Here is a 19,577-nt window from a genome sequence, read left to right on the forward strand (position 1 = left end):
AGCAGAGATCTGTCTGGGGCAGTCCGTGGAGGCAGGTAAGTGAATCACACTGAAGCGGTCACCGTGGGCTCAACTCTGTAGCCTGACCATAGGCATCTAGTGCCACCTGAGAAGCCCAAGGGTGTCTACACTGTCTGCACACGTCTGGCAGACGTGGCATGGGACCTGCAGGAGACCTATAGCCTTTTGGAATAGCACCCAGACACTGAGGGGAAGGAAAGTATAGGGCACTATGGGTCAGGAGCATTAAATGCCTACGTGTGGGCAAGAGTCAAGTCCCTTGTTGCCAGCTGTCTCCCTAGGCTCCATTGACCATCGACAGAATGTGTTTGCCGGGTTCACATGCAGACACTTCCATGTATTTGTTCAAATCTGCAAGCAGAATCCCCTCTCCCTTTAACATTATGCTTCTATTGATGTTTGTACATGTACTCTCGCACACTTCTAATTCATTCTTGTAAATGCTTGTTGCACCTACAAAAACATCTCTGTCTGCATACATTTTCAGGACAGCACTTATTTAGCCAAGCTCTTGTGCAGTACCTGAGGTGCACAGAAGACAAATACTAATGCATACATGCCTGTAATTAGAGACAAGATCTTTGGCCAAAGGGCACTGTTGGCAGCCACAGGGGTATGCAATAGCAGTGTCCAAGCTACATAACATCCAGCGCATCATTACATAATATATTTAGGATTATTTCTGAATTTCAGTATGAAACAAAGGAATAAAAAAGAAGAGGCACAGTGGAAATGGCAGCCTGTAGCCAGACACAGACAGAACAGGCTTTCCTGAGGATATGTATCAGTGGTCTTCCCTATAGCATGTGGCCAAGCAGTATAGGCAGAGCAGCTAAAGATTTTTTCATGTTTCACTGCAGCAGCTTACCTGACATCATAATTCATGTTGTCTCCTTCAACACAGAGATGCATATCACTGTCTAGGTCTAGCCTCACATTTAAAATGTGATGTGAGTATCCAAATTGGAAATAGGAGACAACATCTAGTAGTGCCACCTTTGCCTAGGAATTGATGTAGTACAACCCAAATAAAGCTCCCCTCACCAGAGTGCCTTTTGTGTAATGACCATTTTTCAGTATTAGAAATGCATTGGGGTCTCAAGGGAAAATGGGAGTGAGATCTACTTAATGTAAGTGCTGTACAAAGAAAGCTGTATTGATTGCTAAGTTTTAAAAAAAGAACTAATTCAGAAATGAACACTGAAGGCCTATTCTAACAAATACTTGCATTAAGGGAAGAAAAATACAGTACGCTAAGTCAGAGACAGTTTCTAGGTCCAAAAGAACTTTGTGACCATCACAGCAGAGCAGAAAAAAATACCCTGAACCCACTAACAGTACAGCATTAACTTATCTCCACAGTCAGCAGAGCGTTAAGTGACTGGCAAAACAGGCAACCAGCAGGAGGGAAGGGGTTGACTTCTGCCTGTTCAGAGTAGCCATGTGTTAAAACTCTGATATTGGTGTGTACTCTCAATGAGTGTTTTATGCTAATACGGTATGAACACAAATGGCTGGAGAAGGCCAAATGACTGAAAATGTTAGAGGCCACAGGTGCCCTTGAAAACATCACTCGGGGTAAATGCAGAAGAGGCAGATGCATAACAAATTAGACCTTGCTTGTACACAGTGCTGGTGTTCGCTTTCTATTAACCTGTACTGTACCACTCCACCAGATTAACCAAGGTGCTGTGCATCAGCTGTGCTCTGCCACTTTCCGTCACGGTAGTAATGAAGTCAATACCAGGGAGTCTAAGGAAACACAACAACACAATCTCTTATCTCCTCTGATTTTGGACTTCGGTGCTCAATATAATTGTGGTCTAACAACAGTGTGGGGTAAACACTTGAAAAAACTGATTGCAATCTAAAAGATTCAAGCTGCTTTCACACTTTACAATTGTAATAACTGTTTGATTTTGTGGCCGTTGTACTTGCTACCCTGTGCAAATAGCTCCATGAAGCACTTTATCCTCTTCCTTTCTACATTCCGTTGACAATCTGACAGTCACTTCACCAAGGAGGGTGCATGCATTTCCACACTGCCACATGGTTTCAGTAAGAACACCTGCTCCTCAGAAGAATATGCAGAGGGGCATGAAAACCTCATATTACAGGTCTTCAGGTTCCTTTGCCAGTGAAAAAGAATCTTGAAATGATAGTTAATCTGTGTCCCCTTTTTGTAAGCATCTGTTCATAACTCACCAGCAGATTTACATAGGGGTCCCCAGGATGTTCTGTGCGTAGCGATGGTTTCACCAGTCTTCAGGGATCGAACCCCATGGCATCTCTGCAACAGTCAATTCAAACTCCAACAAGTAATATGGCTTACTAGTTAAAAATACAAAGCCTTCTGATGAGTATGTGAAAGCCCAGTGCTATTCTCACACATTGGCATTTTTGTTTCTTCATGTTATGCTTTGTTAAACTGAAATGAGCACCAAATGGAAATTCAAAAGAAATGGCATTCAGGAAACAACAGTATAAAAATCTGTAATTAGTCACACTGGAAGACACTGCTGTGAACAGATATTTCACACAATCTCTTTTCATTAACTTTCTGTTTTAGAGAAACCTTATGGGAGAATAAACTTCTCACTATTTCTATATGCCAGGGTTTTGCAAACATTTTTGTTTGAATGTTTCTACTTCCCATGGCAGGCACAGCAGATACTACAACCAGCACCAGCAAAAGCAGTGGCAACTTTCAGCCCCTGTCAAGCTGTGTGTCATTTTGAAGCAATGCACAACTTTTCAGTGACATGTGAACTACTAATTCAGGAACTACTAGTTTGAAAGCCCTGCCCTGTGAAATGTTGGGGTTTAGCTGCTTTAGATTTGTGTGAGCAGCACTTGCAGAATTCACAGCACACTCCTCTTCTGCACACTTCCTTAGTAGCACTGTTCAGTTTGTCTGATACCTTTTTGTTTTAAGTTGCAACCTAAAGGTCTCTGATGGGAACCATAGCCTGTTGAGGTTATTCAAAAGATACTGTGGCTTTCCTGGAAGTGCACAAAAGACAGAGAAACTGTAGTACCATATTATAATCAGCAAAAGAAAGCATGGAAGTGCAAGGGTGTCTTACCAGCTTGTCTACAGAACAATGTCTCACCAGTGTTACCAGCCTGGTTACACTGAAAACCCTCTACAATCCACTGTCAGCAACAGTGTCTTTAGCTGGGTCAGCTGCCAGAAAAATACCCATGTAGCTACGACTTTGGCCCACTCTCGAATAGCTTTCCCAGCTAGGCATATCCATTAGAGAACACAGTTACATACCTGCTCCCTGATGTCAATGATTCTTTGGTTCCACGTGGCCATGGAGCAGCCATGTTCTGCCAAACGCATGGTGGTGGTACGTCGCTCCTCTTCCCATTCAAAGTCATGTTTCTTACTCATTTCGTACTACATTGGTCCCCAGCCTGTCTATTTTTTTCTACTCTAAACTTTAAAACACCTTACTCTCTTCCACCAAGAAAACAAGGAATAAAAAGACTGGGTAAGAAGAAATAATACAAGATGTAAGTCTCAATTTTGTGGGCAAAGAGCTGAAGCAAATCTGCCCTGAAGCAAGTCAGTATTCTCCAGATTAGCAGACAGATCAGAGGATCAGATCCCAGACCCTGGGCACTTTCCCAGCCATCTCATATTATTTCCAGATATACTCTGTTCTTGCTCCAATTTTCCTTGATCTTTGCACCTCCGGCAGCTCCCCCTCCCTTCTTTGTAAAAGCCATTGTCATCCTGTGTAGATGTGCCTAGTACTTGTCTTCTCTGCATAACATTTTAATCTCATTCTAAGATACTGAATTCACTAACTTTTCATAGGGGGTAAATTTTGGATAGGAGAAAGAACAATATATCCCACATATATATATATGAATAATATACAAATGAATAATATAGAATATATGAAAGAAGAGGGCCTCACTGATTAACTCTCCTGTGCCTTGTTTACTGCATATGTCAATCTCAATCAAACCTCATCCTGGGCTAGCAGAATTACCCCATCACAGACCCCTGTAATTCAGATCAAAGCCAGTCCTTTAGTCAACTGTGTTCCTAAACACTAATCCATACAGCTAAAGCCTGCTCTAATGGCAAATCCAGCAGCTCCTAGCAAAGCAACTGTTTGATTCCTTACAGCAGCCATACCAGCCCACACAGTGCCTGTCCTGCCCATCCCTCTTATTCCGCTGCCTTGCACCCACCACCATGTCCCTCCTCAGCTGTGCAGGACACACAGAGAACTCGGGCAGGGCACCCCCTCCTCCAAAGGAGGGCATAGGCTGGGGGTTGCTGAAGCACTGATTTTTAACATGCAAATTCAGCTGTGAAAACTGGAGCCATCTTTCCATCTGTCAGCCGTGTTTCCTGTCCCTACATTTTTTTTTTTTTTTAATCTAGAGGAAGCTTTATACTTTGGGAAAGGAAACAAGTATCTTCTGCTAGCCATTTTTAATCCTTTAGGAAGAGATCATTTGCTTTATAATGGGCTTAAACTGAGTTATTTAGAGCCAGAGGAAAGTGTTAAACAATGGAGGAACACCAAACTGCTAATGAAAACATCCTTAACAGAAAAAGAGCCAGGAAGGTTGGCAGAGGGAGAGGAGAATTCCTGTGTATATCTGCTATAAAGAAAGCCATCAGCAAAACCTATTTTTCCTTCTTTCTATGGTTGCAACATATTTTTAGATGAAGCAACGTGTATCACTTAGAAGCAAAAAGAAACAAAGCAATGCTTTGGAGCACAGACAATTAGAAACTGAAGTTGTTACCAGAACATTGCTTCGTTTATTGCTTTAAAAAGCAATAGGGCTTTAAAAAGCCGTAATAAACTCTATTAGAGTCACAGCCCTAGAAACTTAATGCCACTGGGCTTCCTTTCCTGGCACCTAAACTCTCACCTGGAGAAACAAATCTCTAGGGGAAAAAAAAGGACAGAAAAACATTCCAAATCAATTTACTCAGACTTGCTGCTGACGCTGCCAATATGGGTGCTCTCTTTTTTGTGAGATGTCCATCCGAGTTGATGTGCTTCTGAACAGCCTATCTCATTATGACTTCTGTTCATTCCCTTCTAGCCACCCCTATGCAGAGATGAAAGGTTCTGTTCTCAGGTTCCCCAACTTTGATTTCCCCATTTCTGCGCAAGCTCCATGCTTTTAACTACGAGGATGAGGAACAGGAAGAAAGGTGGACACTTCCATATAGTTGTAGTTCTTCCCCACTCCTCTCTGCTCTCAGCAGACAATGAAGGAAAACTTCAAGAGCTATTTTAAACCCTGTTTGGAAACATTACTCCTTCAATTCCACAGCAGGACTGCATATGGCATGTCGGAGAAAACCAGCGTATTGGAGCAAAACACTTACTGTCCTGCAGGTGCTTCCTGGTGTCTCCATACAAATACGAATTTTGCAGTGTAAGTAAACCACAGAATTGTTGACAAAGGAAAAAATTTTCATCTTAAACTGTGCTTTTCTTGAATTCCCATTCTCTAGCAGTGTGGTATATGTATTTGGGATGGGACAACTGAAAAGGAAGAGAAAAAACATACATAACAGCTAGGTCTATAGAAGGCATGTTGTGGTTATAGCACATAACTCAGGTTTTAAGGCTCCTTTAGAAAGTCACAGCCAGACCCTCTGTGAAGCAACTCTCCAGCAGTACAGGGGTGATAAAGGGCCATTTGCCGCTTTATTCTCACAGTAACGAAATAGAATAGGAGATTCGAGAAGTAGTTGGAGAGTTGGAAAAGAAGGGAAACAGTGACGGAAAGAAGGATTTAAACTTGGCTTCACTAAACACAAATTGAAAGAACACCATATTAAAAGGAGTATCTTTTGTTACTGAGCAAAAGGACTATCCTGTATTTTAAGGTGGCGGGTGACCCCAAGGAATATGACATCAGGGTGAGATTAGGGATCCAGACAGGAACAAACCTCCTCTTTTACCAGAGGCTACATTAATATTGTGTGTGAGTCACAACACATAGGAATCAACTAACCTATGTCTTCATTGATGAGAGGCACATAAGCTCTTGGTAAAGCTGAACCACGGAGAAATAGATAAAGCACACACTTTTCAAATGCTCTTTCACTACTGACTGCCAAACCCACCCATTTCTTCATGTCAAAAGTACAATTCCTTTACAAAACTATGGGGAAGACAACCAAACTCAAACAACTACCATATTACCCTTTGAAAACATTTTCTTTTCATACTTACCTTTCTTGTTCAAAGAAGGTGTGACCAGTCAGTCCAAATGCTAAGTGACTGTGTATATGAATGATGAGAACATACATAAAAGGCATTTAAAATATAACACATTAGTAGTCAGCACCACTGGAAGATCTAAGGTATGGCACATGCTATTTGCAAGTGGCATTGCTGTACCTGTTGCTGATAAAAACAAATGAGAGGGGATCCACTGAATTATTAGTTGGAGTTGCCCAGCAGTCAGTGAGGACCACCTTGAGCTTGCTGTCTGCTCTCTGGATCCCCACTTCAATCAGTACATCATCACTGGCAGAGACACTGAAATTTTTTGGTATTGAGGAGTTTCCAATAAACAACTGCATTTCTGTTCTGAAGTGTCCAGATCCATGCAAATCTTCAAAGATCGTGTAAAGTCTGAAACATCAATTAACCTCCTTTAAAGACCACAAATTTGACTGTGTGTTTCTATAAGTCATAAATCAGTGCCTGTTTCTTCACCTCTTGTGCATTTTAGTAGTGAAGAGTTATCTGTAGTCCAGGATGTTAGGACACTGTCCAAGAGGAAAGGGTGAAAATGCATTGAGTTTTTAGTTGAGAAGGTAGGGAGCATGGAAACACAAGTGGGAAAACTCAAAGGGTGGAATGCCTTGGCAATACAAATAGAGCAGAGAGAGAGATTTAAGTGGAGCCGAAGGGGAACAAGACTATGAGCTGTCTTAAAGTTGAAAATAAGGAGAGCCAAAGCCTAGTGAAGAAGGGAAGAGCCAAAAAAATGAAGAAGAGACAAATCTGAACACTGAGTGAGGGACATGAGAAAATTATAGAGCTAGAGAGAAGGGGCCTGACAAAGACTTTGTGGGGGGATAGAAAGGAAAATACAATGTCTGGAGGGTTAGGAAACAGAAAGTGGATTTGGTGATGATAACTTAAGCATGGTGCTAGGCAAGAGAGAGGAGGTGCACTTGTATGATGGGAGAACCTTCACCATCAGAGCAAAACTTGTGCTGCCACTTTTTCTGTGAGTGTGGGTTTGATTTTCTATGAACAGTGGATTTGATTCCATCTTACTTGAAGATGGGGCCTTCCATTAAAAAATATTTGCATTATATATCTTCTCTTTTTTCCAAGTTGATCAAATAAGGATTTGTGGGGGTTAAAAATTGCTATCCTCAGCACCCACATAGCAGTCTGCATGCCTACATCAGTTGAAAAGATACAACATTGCTATGTTCCAAAAGCAGGAAAATAACTGTTATTGCTACAGGTGATTGCTGAGGAAGGCAAAGAGGAGTCAGGAATTCTAGCTCCCGAACCTGCACCAGTAGCTCGCAAAGGTTTTTCATCTATGGTTTAGCCAGGCAATTGCCAGTCTTGTTGGCTATTGGATCTACTGACACATTAGATGGAGTAGGAAAGAAGCCCATAGCCGGTATCACCTGAGCACAGGACTCGCAGGATGGCAGACTACTTGGCATAGCAAGTACTGTCACTGGATGCAGCTAAGGTCCCTGGGGATTTTTCCGATGCAGCAGTGCTCAGCCACACAACAGCGTTTCAAAGCACAGAGAGCTGTTACTTACCCTTCTGCAGTGTATCCAGAAGAAGTCAAGAGATCATTTTGAAACACACAGTGAATGGGACTGGCAACTTTTAAATTGCGGATTACTTCCTGAGCAGAAACGTCATTCCGAAGGATGGTCTTCACTACGGTATTAGTCATGTTCTGGAACACAGAAAGAAGAAAGCACAACTTGTGAACATCAGTATATCTAGGGACATAACAGAGCTACAGGCTTACCAGCTTCAAGTGCTTAGGAATTCTCCATTCTCCTAGCTGCAAAAATCAAACAGATTAAACCTCTAGTATCTTATTTGCTGTACAGTGAGACAAGGAGAACCCACCAGCTTTCCTCCTCTTCCTCAGTCTGTTCCACAAGGGAATTTCTGTACTTTGGCATGGCCTGAGCATAGTGTTTGGTTTGGGATCCAAAGAGATAGCCATCACCCTTTGTCCCCATTACTGGTAGCAACTGGGATACTTGTCTAAATATGATAATGAAATTGCTTTTAAGAAAGAGAAGCTTCTGACAGCTGCAGAGGGAACACAGAGAGACATGGGAAGCGACTCTTAGTTTGGAGAAGCCCTTGAGTTTTGCTGCATGAACCCCAAAGATTCCCCTTCTTTTTCTGGCTTGCCCTCCTCCCCAAACAGCGAGGTAACTTTCTACTCACAGGAAGAGGTTTTCTTTCTCCAAAGAAACATCTTGAACATTTCAGCAACTAGTAGACTTTACTCCTAGCTAAGGATCTGCCATTGTCCCCCTTCTCACCTCACCCCCAAGACCAAAAAAATATGCTCTGGTGCTTCTTTGCATTCACGGGCTCAGGGGACTTACAGTCTCAACCTCAGTGCCACAGTCGTTCCAGCCTGCCTGCAGCACAACATGAGTGCCATTGCTGATGCTCACGTTGCAGTGAGGCTCCCCGAGGTACAGGGAGGTTTCCGGGATAGACTCCTGCTGTAAAAATCTCTTCTGGATAGCAAGGACAATCTTCTCGATTTCACAGAACACTCTCACCGCATCTTTAATGGAAACCTCCTGGGCAGGTTTAATGAGGGGGACAGGAGATGCTTGAGGAAAAACGTTGGAAGTTGACACAGGATCCGTGGTGAGAGGCGGCAGCACCATGCTGGAGAATGTAGTGTCCTCCAGAGCTTTGTGCTCAGCACTAGAGAAGTCCAGTGAAGCAGGGGAGGAAACATGAGTTGAAGTTTGCAAAGATGTTGCAGGTAAAACTGTGCTGTGTACAGGTTTCTTATCCGTCAGTGTTGCCTCCTGGCTGATAGGAAATGCTGAAGAGGGCCAAAAATAAAGGTACTGTTGTAATTTACAGATTCAATTTGATTTTATAAGGTGAGAGCAAACCCATAGGAGGAAACTCACAGTTACTGGCAGGAAACCAGCTTCTGTTTTTTTAACCCTCTCTACTTACTGCCAAAGCTATGGCTTTTTTTAACAAAGAGTGCAAGAGATACATAAAGTGCCTGTGAGTAAATCTGAAGTCCTTTATTTCCTGAGAGCTGCAATAATTAGTGTACTCAAGTAAAACACGTATTTACAGCTTTTGGAAGATCAGTGCTTGCAAGGGATCCCCAGCTGTAAGTTGCTCAGCAAGTGTTCATATTTTTTTGCCTAGAACTGTAGGAGACTGCCCACTTCTGGATGTGGGATATAAACAGGAGCAGAGTTTGTTAAACCTGGCCCCATTGGTGACCAGTTGGTACCCAAAAGATATGACCCTCAGTGCTTTGGAAAACCCTTTTTGGGGGAAGTGCAGGACAAACTTCATGTAGCAGACCCACATTGCACATGTGTGTCCTGAGAGACACAGTGGGAAGTTGAGCGATCTCTAATGGTTTCAGGAAGAAAGCATGCAGGGGGAAAGGGGAAGCACAGGTTGAGATCACTGTTTATGTCAAACACCCAACATCCAACACAGGCTCTGGGGTTACCCCATGGCGCTTTGCTGGTAGAAACAACCTAAATATTCATCCACCACTGACTTAGAGAGCACTAAGATAACAAATTCCATTTGCAGTGAAACACAAAGGATGTGTCTCATACATACAAAGAACCTCTATTTCCCAAGCAACATATAAAATCTGTACATATATCTATATATATATATATCTATATATATATCTCCTTTTGGAACTCCCCAGCTTTCGGAAACAAAGTAAGAAGTTACAGATTTGAACATAAAAGGAAGAAAAAGAAAAGTCTGAGCTCTTTCAGAGCTGAATATCCCAAAAGCTTATCATCATAATGCTAAATATCTTGGTTAAACAAAACTGAGCAAAGGTTGGTATCAGTTGACAAATCCTTGTGACTTCAGCCAAAGAGTAGCTTATCACCATGGTTACAAAAACAAATATAAATTACTGAAGAAGCCTAAAAGAACTTAGGAGCTTAAAGACCCATCATATGTCATCTAACAAATGATTTAAGGAAAGACAGAAGCTAGATGAACTGACTCATACAAAAAAGTAGTTTGTAATACCAACATTTCATCCCTGCTGCCATACAGAGGTCAAACCATGTGCCCAGTGCTTTCTGTTACCTTCTCTATTATCTCTGCTGTCCCCTCTGCTACTGCTATTAAAAATAAGTAACAATCTTGACAATCCTATCTAATTTTAATGGCAAATATGAGAAAACAGAACTGTTAAAAGAACCTCACAAAGACAACATTAAATATTAATATAGTAAACTCTCATAGAGTATTACAGTCAGAAATACTTGAAGTCCGCTGCAAGACTTTTCCCATTAGGATCCAGCTGAAAACAACAAACTAAATTCATCCCTGGCAAAATTTCAAGACCTCTGGCAAGTGTGACCATGATCTAGTAAAGATCAGAACACTAAGTGTTCCGTTAGACATTAGATAATATTTTTTTTTACCTTCACAGCTTCTTCCAGGCCTTTCTGGATGCACATCAGCAAATCCTTCATTGCAGCTGCACTGGTAAAACCCCAGTGTGTTATGGCATGATGCATCTGGGGAGCAGTCATCTTCTTTGCTTTTGCACTCATCATAATCTGTTGGGTATATTTAAGCAAAAGGCAAAGGTGGAGAGTGTATAAATGAAAATGTGATGGTTCTGAAACTGGAGCACGGTCGTATCATCACAGTGGGATTACATCTCTCAGGTGATACTCTATGTGTCAGACAGCTGCTGGGTCTAGAAGAGCATAAGGATGTACAGCCATAAGTGGGACTCAAAAAGCAGGACTAACCACCTGCTCTATGGGGACCTGTCCCTGAAACAAACCATTTGTTTTAGCACAGGTTCAAAGAGGGCAGGCACTCTACAAAGCACTACCATGAGACAGTCATGATCTTACTAATTAATGGGATATGTAACTTTCCAGATTCACAGCTGTGAGGGTAACAGGCAAAGAGAATGTACAGGACAGACCCTATACATGTTTCTGAAGTCATTTTGCATGAGATTCTAATTGACAGCTTATAACAATATTCTTTGGACAAATTTATCCTGTTAAGGATATAGAAATTGTTATTTTTTTCAGAGATGACACATCAACTTGTGAAACAGCATTCAACAGCAGTTAGTCAGGACACTAATGTTTCTTGTTACCAACTAAAATTACATATAAAGGAAAAGAAGTTGTACAATCAGCCATTGTGCTGGTCTTGGTAAAGTGACGACTTTCATCTGAACTCTGGACACACAGGTATGTGAGGAAAACACATACTCCCAGGGCAGAAGAATTCACATGTTCATTTATTTCTTTCTTGGGGTTTCTATCTCATGTAAAATTATCAGTGCAAAGCAGAGGGTAATGTGGTTCAAAATTATTTTAAAGCTAGTTATGTCTGTGTACAGGGACCTGTTTCCACTGGTAGCTTATAAAACCCTCAATTTGTAACCACTGTTTCTAGTGTACCTTCTTCTCTATAAAATTAATGCTAGCCATAGACAAAAAGATCAGTTGGTTTTGTCCTATGGGATCAGGAGTACTTCCCTTCTTATTTCATCTTTTGATATTCTCTGAAAAAGTTTATTGGATGGATAAGCAGGAGCAATATAAGGAGAGAGAATGGCTTTTCATCCCTCTGCTTTGCAGATACTTTCACCTCAAAAAATACAGATTAATAAAAGGCTTTATCATCTTTCTAGTTCCGAAGAACTATTGGGATACAAGCTGCTCCTTACCGTTTATAGAGAGACTGCTTTTGTCAATTGTGAAATAGGAGCTGTGTTCAAAGGCATCACGAAAAGTGGTGATGATGTAGTAGATATCCACATCTTCTGCAATCAGTAAATTGAAACTTACCACCGTGCTCCCATTAGTAATACCCGTTATCAGCACTTTAATCAGGCTAGCATCCGTCTGCTGAAGAACCTCAAGGGGCAGAGATTTATGTACCTGGAGTCAAAACAAAATGCATGTGGAGATGGACAGATAGAAGCAATTACATTTTAGACTTTGTACACTGTCCAGAAGAGAGCATATGCATTACAATTGTGCTTCATACTCTGGAGGGAAGCAGCAGAAAATTGACCTTTTGCTTTATAACATTTCCACTCTACAGCAGCTGAAGGATGTGCTACATATTTAACCATGAATATTAAACAAGCTAAGCGATTAAGATACCTCGTCTGTCATTTGGCACAGGTCCTTGCCTCTGGTAACAGTAAGGGAGGGAGGAGACGGCAGGGAAGATCCCGTGTTCTGCCTCTCAAAATGCCTCCAGGGAGAGGGGGCAACCCAATACGAGGAGGAGCTGCCAGTGGAAGTGGAGATGCCTCCTGGCACTCCACACTGCATACATGTCTCAGAGGGCTCCCTCAGCTCAGGTACGTTACAGCTTAGAACAGACCACCCTCAAGCCTTTCTTCACAGGTGATTTCGCACCAGAGCCAAGAAATAATACCTCTTTTTAAATGCCCGGACCAGGGTAAGGAAAACAGAAAGGTGTTTCTTTTCATCAGCACTGCCACACAGTTCAACCTCCTGTCAAGCTAGTCTTCAGTTTGATTTCAGAAATATTTCATTAAAGTCTTCCCTGAGGAGTATCATATTATTTTTGCAAATTCTGACTGTCATCAGGGCACACAGCCCTGGCTTATGGTCCTCTTGAAGAGTCCAAGAGCCAGGCTAGGAAATGGCTCCGCACTATTTTGAATAGGAACAGTCACCCTCCAAGTATTGCAGCACCAAATCGCAGCTGAACTTAGGTCAGTCTAGAGAAATCAATAAAATAAACATTCACAGTCTGTACACAGTAACCTTGGACTTCACTAGTGGCCTAAGAAAGAAAATGCCACCTTTTTCAAAGCACGCTGAGCCTTGGTCATGATAGCCCCAGAAGCTGCCTCCTTTACCACACTGGAGAGCAGGACGCTCAGCTTTCTGTGGGATGGGAAAACACAGCCCTGTGTGAGGCTTTGCATCAGCTGGGCTGCTCAGTCTCTCCACTGTCCAGCTCAGATGGAGGCACCAACCCCTCTCAAAGAGATAAACAGACTGGAGCTGTATGTTTGACCTCTTCCCTTTCCACCCTCCAAGGCTGGGTACCTCTGGAGGGCAGCCACCCATGGAAACATCTCCTCCTCCCCCCACAGGAGAGCAGTCCATGGGGTAGGGCACCTGGACATACGCAGGAGCCCTGGGGGGACATACAACAGCATTTGCGTTTCCAGCAGCATTCCCCTTCATCTCCAGGCCCAGCAACAGCCACAGGAGGAGCAGACACAGGTCAGATGGTATCATTTCATGGGACCAACCCCAGACAAGACACAAGGATAATATTAATTCAGCTTTAAAGGACATGTTGAGAAAATATTGTACACAGAAATACAGCCTTTTTCTGAGAAACTAACCACAAAGAGAGAGCAGTAAACATTCACAAGTTCTCCCTTCAGTCCTTCTCCTCTAGTCGCCTAGACAAGGGGCCCGATAAGACAGCACTGGACTCCCTGCCTACCTGCATGTCCCAAGGGAAGGCAAGGCACACACATGCACAGAGGTTTGCATGCCAGGTCTTCCCCCAGCGTATAACCACAATGCAGGTAGAGTGCATACCTGAAGACCAGATGCCAGGGTAAGCCCAGGCTGTGTGATACCATCCATCAATGTCCTGAATTTTTCCGTTAGAATTGTATATTTTCTTCTCTCCCTTTCTCCAGGAGATGCTCACAGATCCTCTGTGTTTCCTAATATCTCTTACCTACATCTGGGAAATCTTTTTACATTCTTCCACACTCACAAATAGAAAGTGCAGCAACAGAAAACATGGGACGTAACTTTCAAGCCTGCATCAGGCAGGTAGTACAGGCTGTTCTGAGCTATTGATATTAAAATTGCACTTAAAAACTGCCAGCAACAGTGCAACAGGAGACTGTCCACAGTAGAAGAGCAGCTCCCAGCAGCACGTGAAGGACAAACCCCATGCCATCTCTGTCAACCCTCCTAAGCCTGGGATACACAGAGCTGCCTTGTACTTAGCAGCCACTAGCTTCAATGCAGGACACAGAGAGATGGAAACAGCCACAGAAACACCTAAATTTTTGTGATTTCTCTGCATACTTGCTCTTTGCCTTTACCCTTCTATGGCTGTCAGGCTCCCAGGAGGTGCCAGCAGAGGGAAAGGCACAGAGCAGCAGAGCAACCACATCGTAAGGGCCAGACAAGCTGCACTTGGCCCAGGAGAGAGCTGGCACGTAGCTGCCCTGCACAGGAGGGTCACTGCTCTTTCCCAGCACCTCACTTTACTTTAAGCCCTCTCTTTAGGGTACATCACTCACTTCCTTCCCTAGCTCAAATTTCCAGAGAATTAAGGGGGCGGGTGGAGGCTACGCTGCAGTCACCTCCAACCCCTTCTTCCCCTACACGTCTTCTGCAGGAAATATCTGGAGCAGCAGGGCTGGATTTCAGCCATGAGTTTAAGGCAGAGCTTATGTCAGTGGTGTAATGCTCAGGGCTGCAGGCAGTGACTCCTACCAGGGAAAGCCTAGGGAAGAGGCAAGGCAAGGGTCAGCTGTGGGAGCCAACAGGACAAGCAGCCTTGTTTCTCTTGCACCCACACACAGAGCTGGTGTATTTTGTGCTGCATTCTCCCAGGTGATCACAGCTTTTGCACACCTGTGTGCCAAGCCTGACTCACCTGCCTGCTGTGTGTTATCCAGCCCTGACTGACTTGCCCGCTATGTAGTATCCAGCCCTGCAGACAGCCCCAGATTTTGCAGGCACGCTGCAGCCCTTTTCTGAGTCGTCAGAGCTGATGTGTGTCGCATGCACTCAGTGGCAAGGTAACATTGCATGGAGCAAACCCCCTGCGTGCAGCTGGAAAGGGCTCCCACATGCCTGGAAGTCCCACACAGCAAACCTTGCAGTGCCTCGTGGGGCACGCAGGCAGAGCCGGGAGGATGGAAAGAGCTAACTTCCCTACGAAAGCCTGGGCAGACCGTAGGCTGTCTTTGTCAGCCCCCAAATCTCTCGTTTCACCAAGCCAGGGGGATTTTGGGCCCCTTCTCCTCTCTCTTTCTGCTGTTTCGCAAGCATGTACTGAAAAGTTGGAGGTCAGCCCTAAGTTTTCATCTTTCATAGTTTCTGTCTGAACTTCTGCACATTAAATATGCACACCTGGGACATCCTCTTAGCCCATCTCTGATTTCACCTGTATTTCCTTCTCATCTAACCTGAAGATTTTATTTTATAGGTGCTTCTTTTTACCTAAGGGAATTTACCTTGGGAATTTTTTTTGTCTGTTTTTTGTTTGTTTATTTTGTTTCCATCCTTATTCGTATTTTTCCTCGGAAAGCAGGACTTGGAGCTTGAAAAGTGTCAAGGGACATTCATGGTATTTTTAGTTAGCCACTAGGTGACACTACAAAACCCTTTATCCAGAAGGCTACATGATCTTACAACAGGTACCACACCCTAGGTTACCAAAATAATGGTTGATGAACTGGGGCTAGAAAAAAAGGAGAAGAAAGACTGAACTTTTTAGAAGGAAATATTCAATATATAATACCCTTGAGTATAAGGTTTTCTTACTAGGCAAATAAATTATCTTGGGATCCATCATTGTATCTACAATTTCTGTAGCACACAAAGGAAACATGAGCAATGCCAGACCAGGAGAAATCAGTATGCCAGAAGAAGAGCCATGAGAAAAGGAGAGAACATGAGCAAAATTAACACCAGCAACGAGGGAAAGGAATTTCCCTTGCTCAGGCAAGAAAAACAGGAGGCAGATAAAGTCATGGCCAGATGGAAGCCACACTAAAACCAATTTAACAGGATGGAAAAGGCCAATAGGTTTTTTGAGCAAAAGGAAAGTGGCAGACCCAGGCAGCCAGGCTCACCCCACGGATGGCTGTGGCATGTTTGGTGGGTTTTCTGGGACCACCCATCCATAGGTCCTAGACAAAATGTCAGCAGCTCTTTGGAGCTATTATGGGTACCTGCACAGGAGCCTGCATGGCCGGCAGAGCAGGGAATGCACTGGTGGTCTGGAAACTGGAAATAAGTAAGTAAAAGGTACATTAATTTGAACAATCCTGCATGAAGCCTGTTTTTTCACTCAAAGAGAAAAAAAACCCTCCTCACTGTCCGTGCTTTGGCTGCACCTCCAGAGAGAAGGTACTAGAGCACATATCTGCCCAGCCACCACTACCAGCAGCTTTAAGCGTGTCCCAAATTGCGGATAAACTCAAATTAACAAAAGGGGTAAAATTACACTGGAATAAGAAACTGCCTTAATCCCTGTATCAACACTCATTCCACATTCAGATAGCTTTAATTGCTATCATTTTAAGTGCATTAAGCTACATCAAACAAAGGCTATGTCACTTCCAAATGAGGGGGTCACCTTGATAAGGCAGTATCATTTATCAGTTTCACACTTTTTGTCACTCAGTTAAGTTTAAGACACCCAAATTCAAAACAACCTTTCCACTCAGGGATTTAATGCACCTCAGTGAATGCATTTTCAATTCAAACCTTTTGTTTTCCTGATTCATTTTCTTGAGGACAAGCCCTAGCTGCCATGATATTCTTCTTGGCTCTTGCAAAAGACAGGCTGAGCAAAACCCAAGAAGACTAAAATACTCTCTTGCCCTTAGCTGTGTTGTTTTTCGGTTGCATTGCAAGGAGGATGGTGAAACCAGTCTGGACAATGACAATGCAAGTTGTCACATCAAGTTTTTACCTCATTCTTATCTACATATTATTTAACAGACAGTATTTCCATTTGCTGTGCTGCCAGTTTAACCACATGGCATTTAAGTGCTGGGGCAGCTCTATGCTAAAGAGCATTATACATATTAGGATTTATAAATCCTCTGAATTGTAGATGGTGACTCCAAAGAGGTTTAAAACAAAATCTCTGGCAAAGTTTATTTAACTGGAACCTGGTAGTGGTTTTAAAGTCCATGAAACTTTCCTCACTTACTTTAAAGCCTCAATTTCTGGCCCTTATAACCTGAAAAGAATATATGCAGATCTTTCTATTTTCTTAAACTTCCTTTTCTTTGGCATCTAGAAACACAACACTTATATTAAAAGACAATATATTTTGCCATATGCAGTAGCCTATATACAGTGGCTCAGCAGCAGATGGAATCAACACTAACACATCTTGCCAGCTGATCCACAAAACCAGTGCGTTGGAAAAAGGACTTGGAAAAATTAGTTCCTTATAATCATAAGTGACTGTTTTCTGCCTGAAACTTTGAGAACCGGATAAAACTGACACAAAACTTACTGTAGTTCCTTTATGCAATCGTTTTATAAATTTTCCAAATATATTTGTATCCATGATTTTCTGGACTAAGGTATCTGACTGAATGAAGAAAATAGATTCATTTTAGTCCATTTTAATAGTATGCTATTCCAAAATAGCCTCAGGCAGAGAGTGATGCTGAATGAGAGTGAGGTCAGTGGAGAATTGCTCCCTTTTCACTTTGCTAACCACGTCACTCTCATTTTGTGACTGTTTTTCTGATGTGACAGCTTGGGGCCAAAACAAGTCTAAGGAAGCTGTGCTCTGCTAACACATCCAGAAAGGTGCAAACTGGTAACAACCAGTGGGAAACTTATTCGATATCCAAGAAAACATCGTGCACAGCTAAAGGGATCGTGCTTTTCCCTCCCTGCAGTTGTCTCTAACCCCGACCTCTGCCCAAACACACGCTGCTGTCACTGCATCTGCTGCGGACAGCTGTATTTTGGTGACAGGTTGTAACTCTGTACATGGTGAGAGTCTGGGGAGGCCTCTGCAGGATTTGAAAATTCATACGATTGTCAGCAATGGATTTATCATCATAGTTTTCAAGGCCTCTAACAACACGGACAGTTAAGGGGAGATAAGAAAGGCAATAAAGCAGCCCAGCATAACCAGCCTTTTTCCAAGCACAGGTGTGTTTGAGGAAACACCAGCAGGAACAAACTTCTGATAAATCAACTAAGAAATTAGAAGAGCGATACTGTCAAAGGCAATGCCTGAGAACAACTGATATTACAGTGTGCTTTGATACCCTGTGCTCTAATTAGAAGTGAGGGCAGAGGTGACTTATCAAGAAACCACTCCCTTTCCAGATACAGGGCTACAAAACCAAGGATGATTATAAGAAATGTCAGCCTTAAGGTACTATCACAAAGGGTAATAACAATCATGGTTTATTAATATACCGCTGTGCAGGGCAAGGATATCAGAGCACTTTGCAAATATCCATTAACTTTCCACCACACCGTTGGAGGAAAACAGTAAGCCAGTATAACCAGGTATGAGAAGCAGAGGAAATGGAGGCACCAGAGAATCCCCAAATCCTGATCTCACTCTAAAACACAGCTGCACGCTCATCCTGCAGTCTCAGACAGCCAGGGGAACTCAGACCTTACAGATGGGTCAAGGGACACACATGTGGCATACAGCCTTCATGGGAAAAACATCGTACACGTGGTTTCATTGAGACTGGTAACAGGTCACGTCCTTCTTAGCCACTTACTTCATCAAGAAAGAGCTGTGCAAAGGTTTGGTATTCCTCACTGCTTGTATTGCTAAAGCCCAGGGAGTATTTCACATTTGTTATCCGTACTGTGCCACTAAGTTTCTGGACAGCTGCAAAGTAAGAAAGAGACAATTTAAATGCATGTTCCGTGGACTGTAGTCCATGGACAAGTGTGTGACAGTCACCGGCATGCCTGGCCACATGGAGTGTGCATCAACTCATAACAGCAGAAAGCCAGCCCTCTGAAGTGTAGCCAAAACCCCAGATGCCTAAACATAGGCATCCAGCACCTTAGTCTGCCCTCTCTGACCCCCAGATGACTCTCATAAGGGCACTGACCTCCTGTAGGTCTTATATCTGCCAGCTCTGTCTTGGATGCTCCAGGGCATCTGAAATATTGCTCTATGGCTATGTTCAGGCACCTGAATTGCTCTCCTAGACTCAGCTAGCTGTCCCAGCTCCCTCTACACGCAATGAGGTGACACCAGTCCCTCCAGAGGGCAAATCGCTGCAGCACCAAGGTCCTCCCTCCACCCTCAGAGGAAGGCTAGACAGCTGCCTGAGATTAAACATCTACATTTTAGACAGCTATTGTAAGATAAGATGAACCCCAACAGGGTGTACGCTTCCTCCCTGAAGTTGTATCTGCTGAATCACATTAAGGTAGTCTCAAATGTCTTAAGTTATTTCTCAATATCACTGGTTTTGACATTGTTACTACAGACACTGAAGGTGATCACAAGCAGGAGAGAAAGGGCTTCTCAAGACATGATTCATACCCCTAGCATCCT

General features: G+C 43.1%; 1 protein-coding gene across 1 annotated transcript in view; it reads right to left on the bottom strand.

Moving 5' to 3' along the window:
- The window catches only part of UMODL1 (uromodulin like 1), a 50,495-nt gene that overhangs the window by 4,303 nt on the left and 26,615 nt on the right, over positions 1-19,577 (bottom strand). Inside the window, exons 12-19 of the mRNA XM_052794066.1 lie at positions 18,784-18,896; positions 11,983-12,196; positions 10,706-10,843; positions 8,639-9,096; positions 7,823-7,965; positions 6,420-6,656; positions 5,396-5,555; positions 2,227-2,311 (exon numbers count right to left, since the gene is read on the bottom strand). Of these exons, the coding sequence (XP_052650026.1) occupies positions 2,227-2,311; positions 5,396-5,555; positions 6,420-6,656; positions 7,823-7,965; positions 8,639-9,096; positions 10,706-10,843; positions 11,983-12,196; positions 18,784-18,896 (1,548 nt within the window). The remainder of the gene's footprint in view (positions 1-2,226; positions 2,312-5,395; positions 5,556-6,419; positions 6,657-7,822; positions 7,966-8,638; positions 9,097-10,705; positions 10,844-11,982; positions 12,197-18,783; positions 18,897-19,577) is intronic.

The sequence above is a fragment of the Harpia harpyja genome, chromosome 8 (assembly GCF_026419915.1).
Source record: "Harpia harpyja isolate bHarHar1 chromosome 8, bHarHar1 primary haplotype, whole genome shotgun sequence".
Lineage (NCBI taxonomy): Eukaryota > Metazoa > Chordata > Aves > Accipitriformes > Accipitridae > Harpia > Harpia harpyja.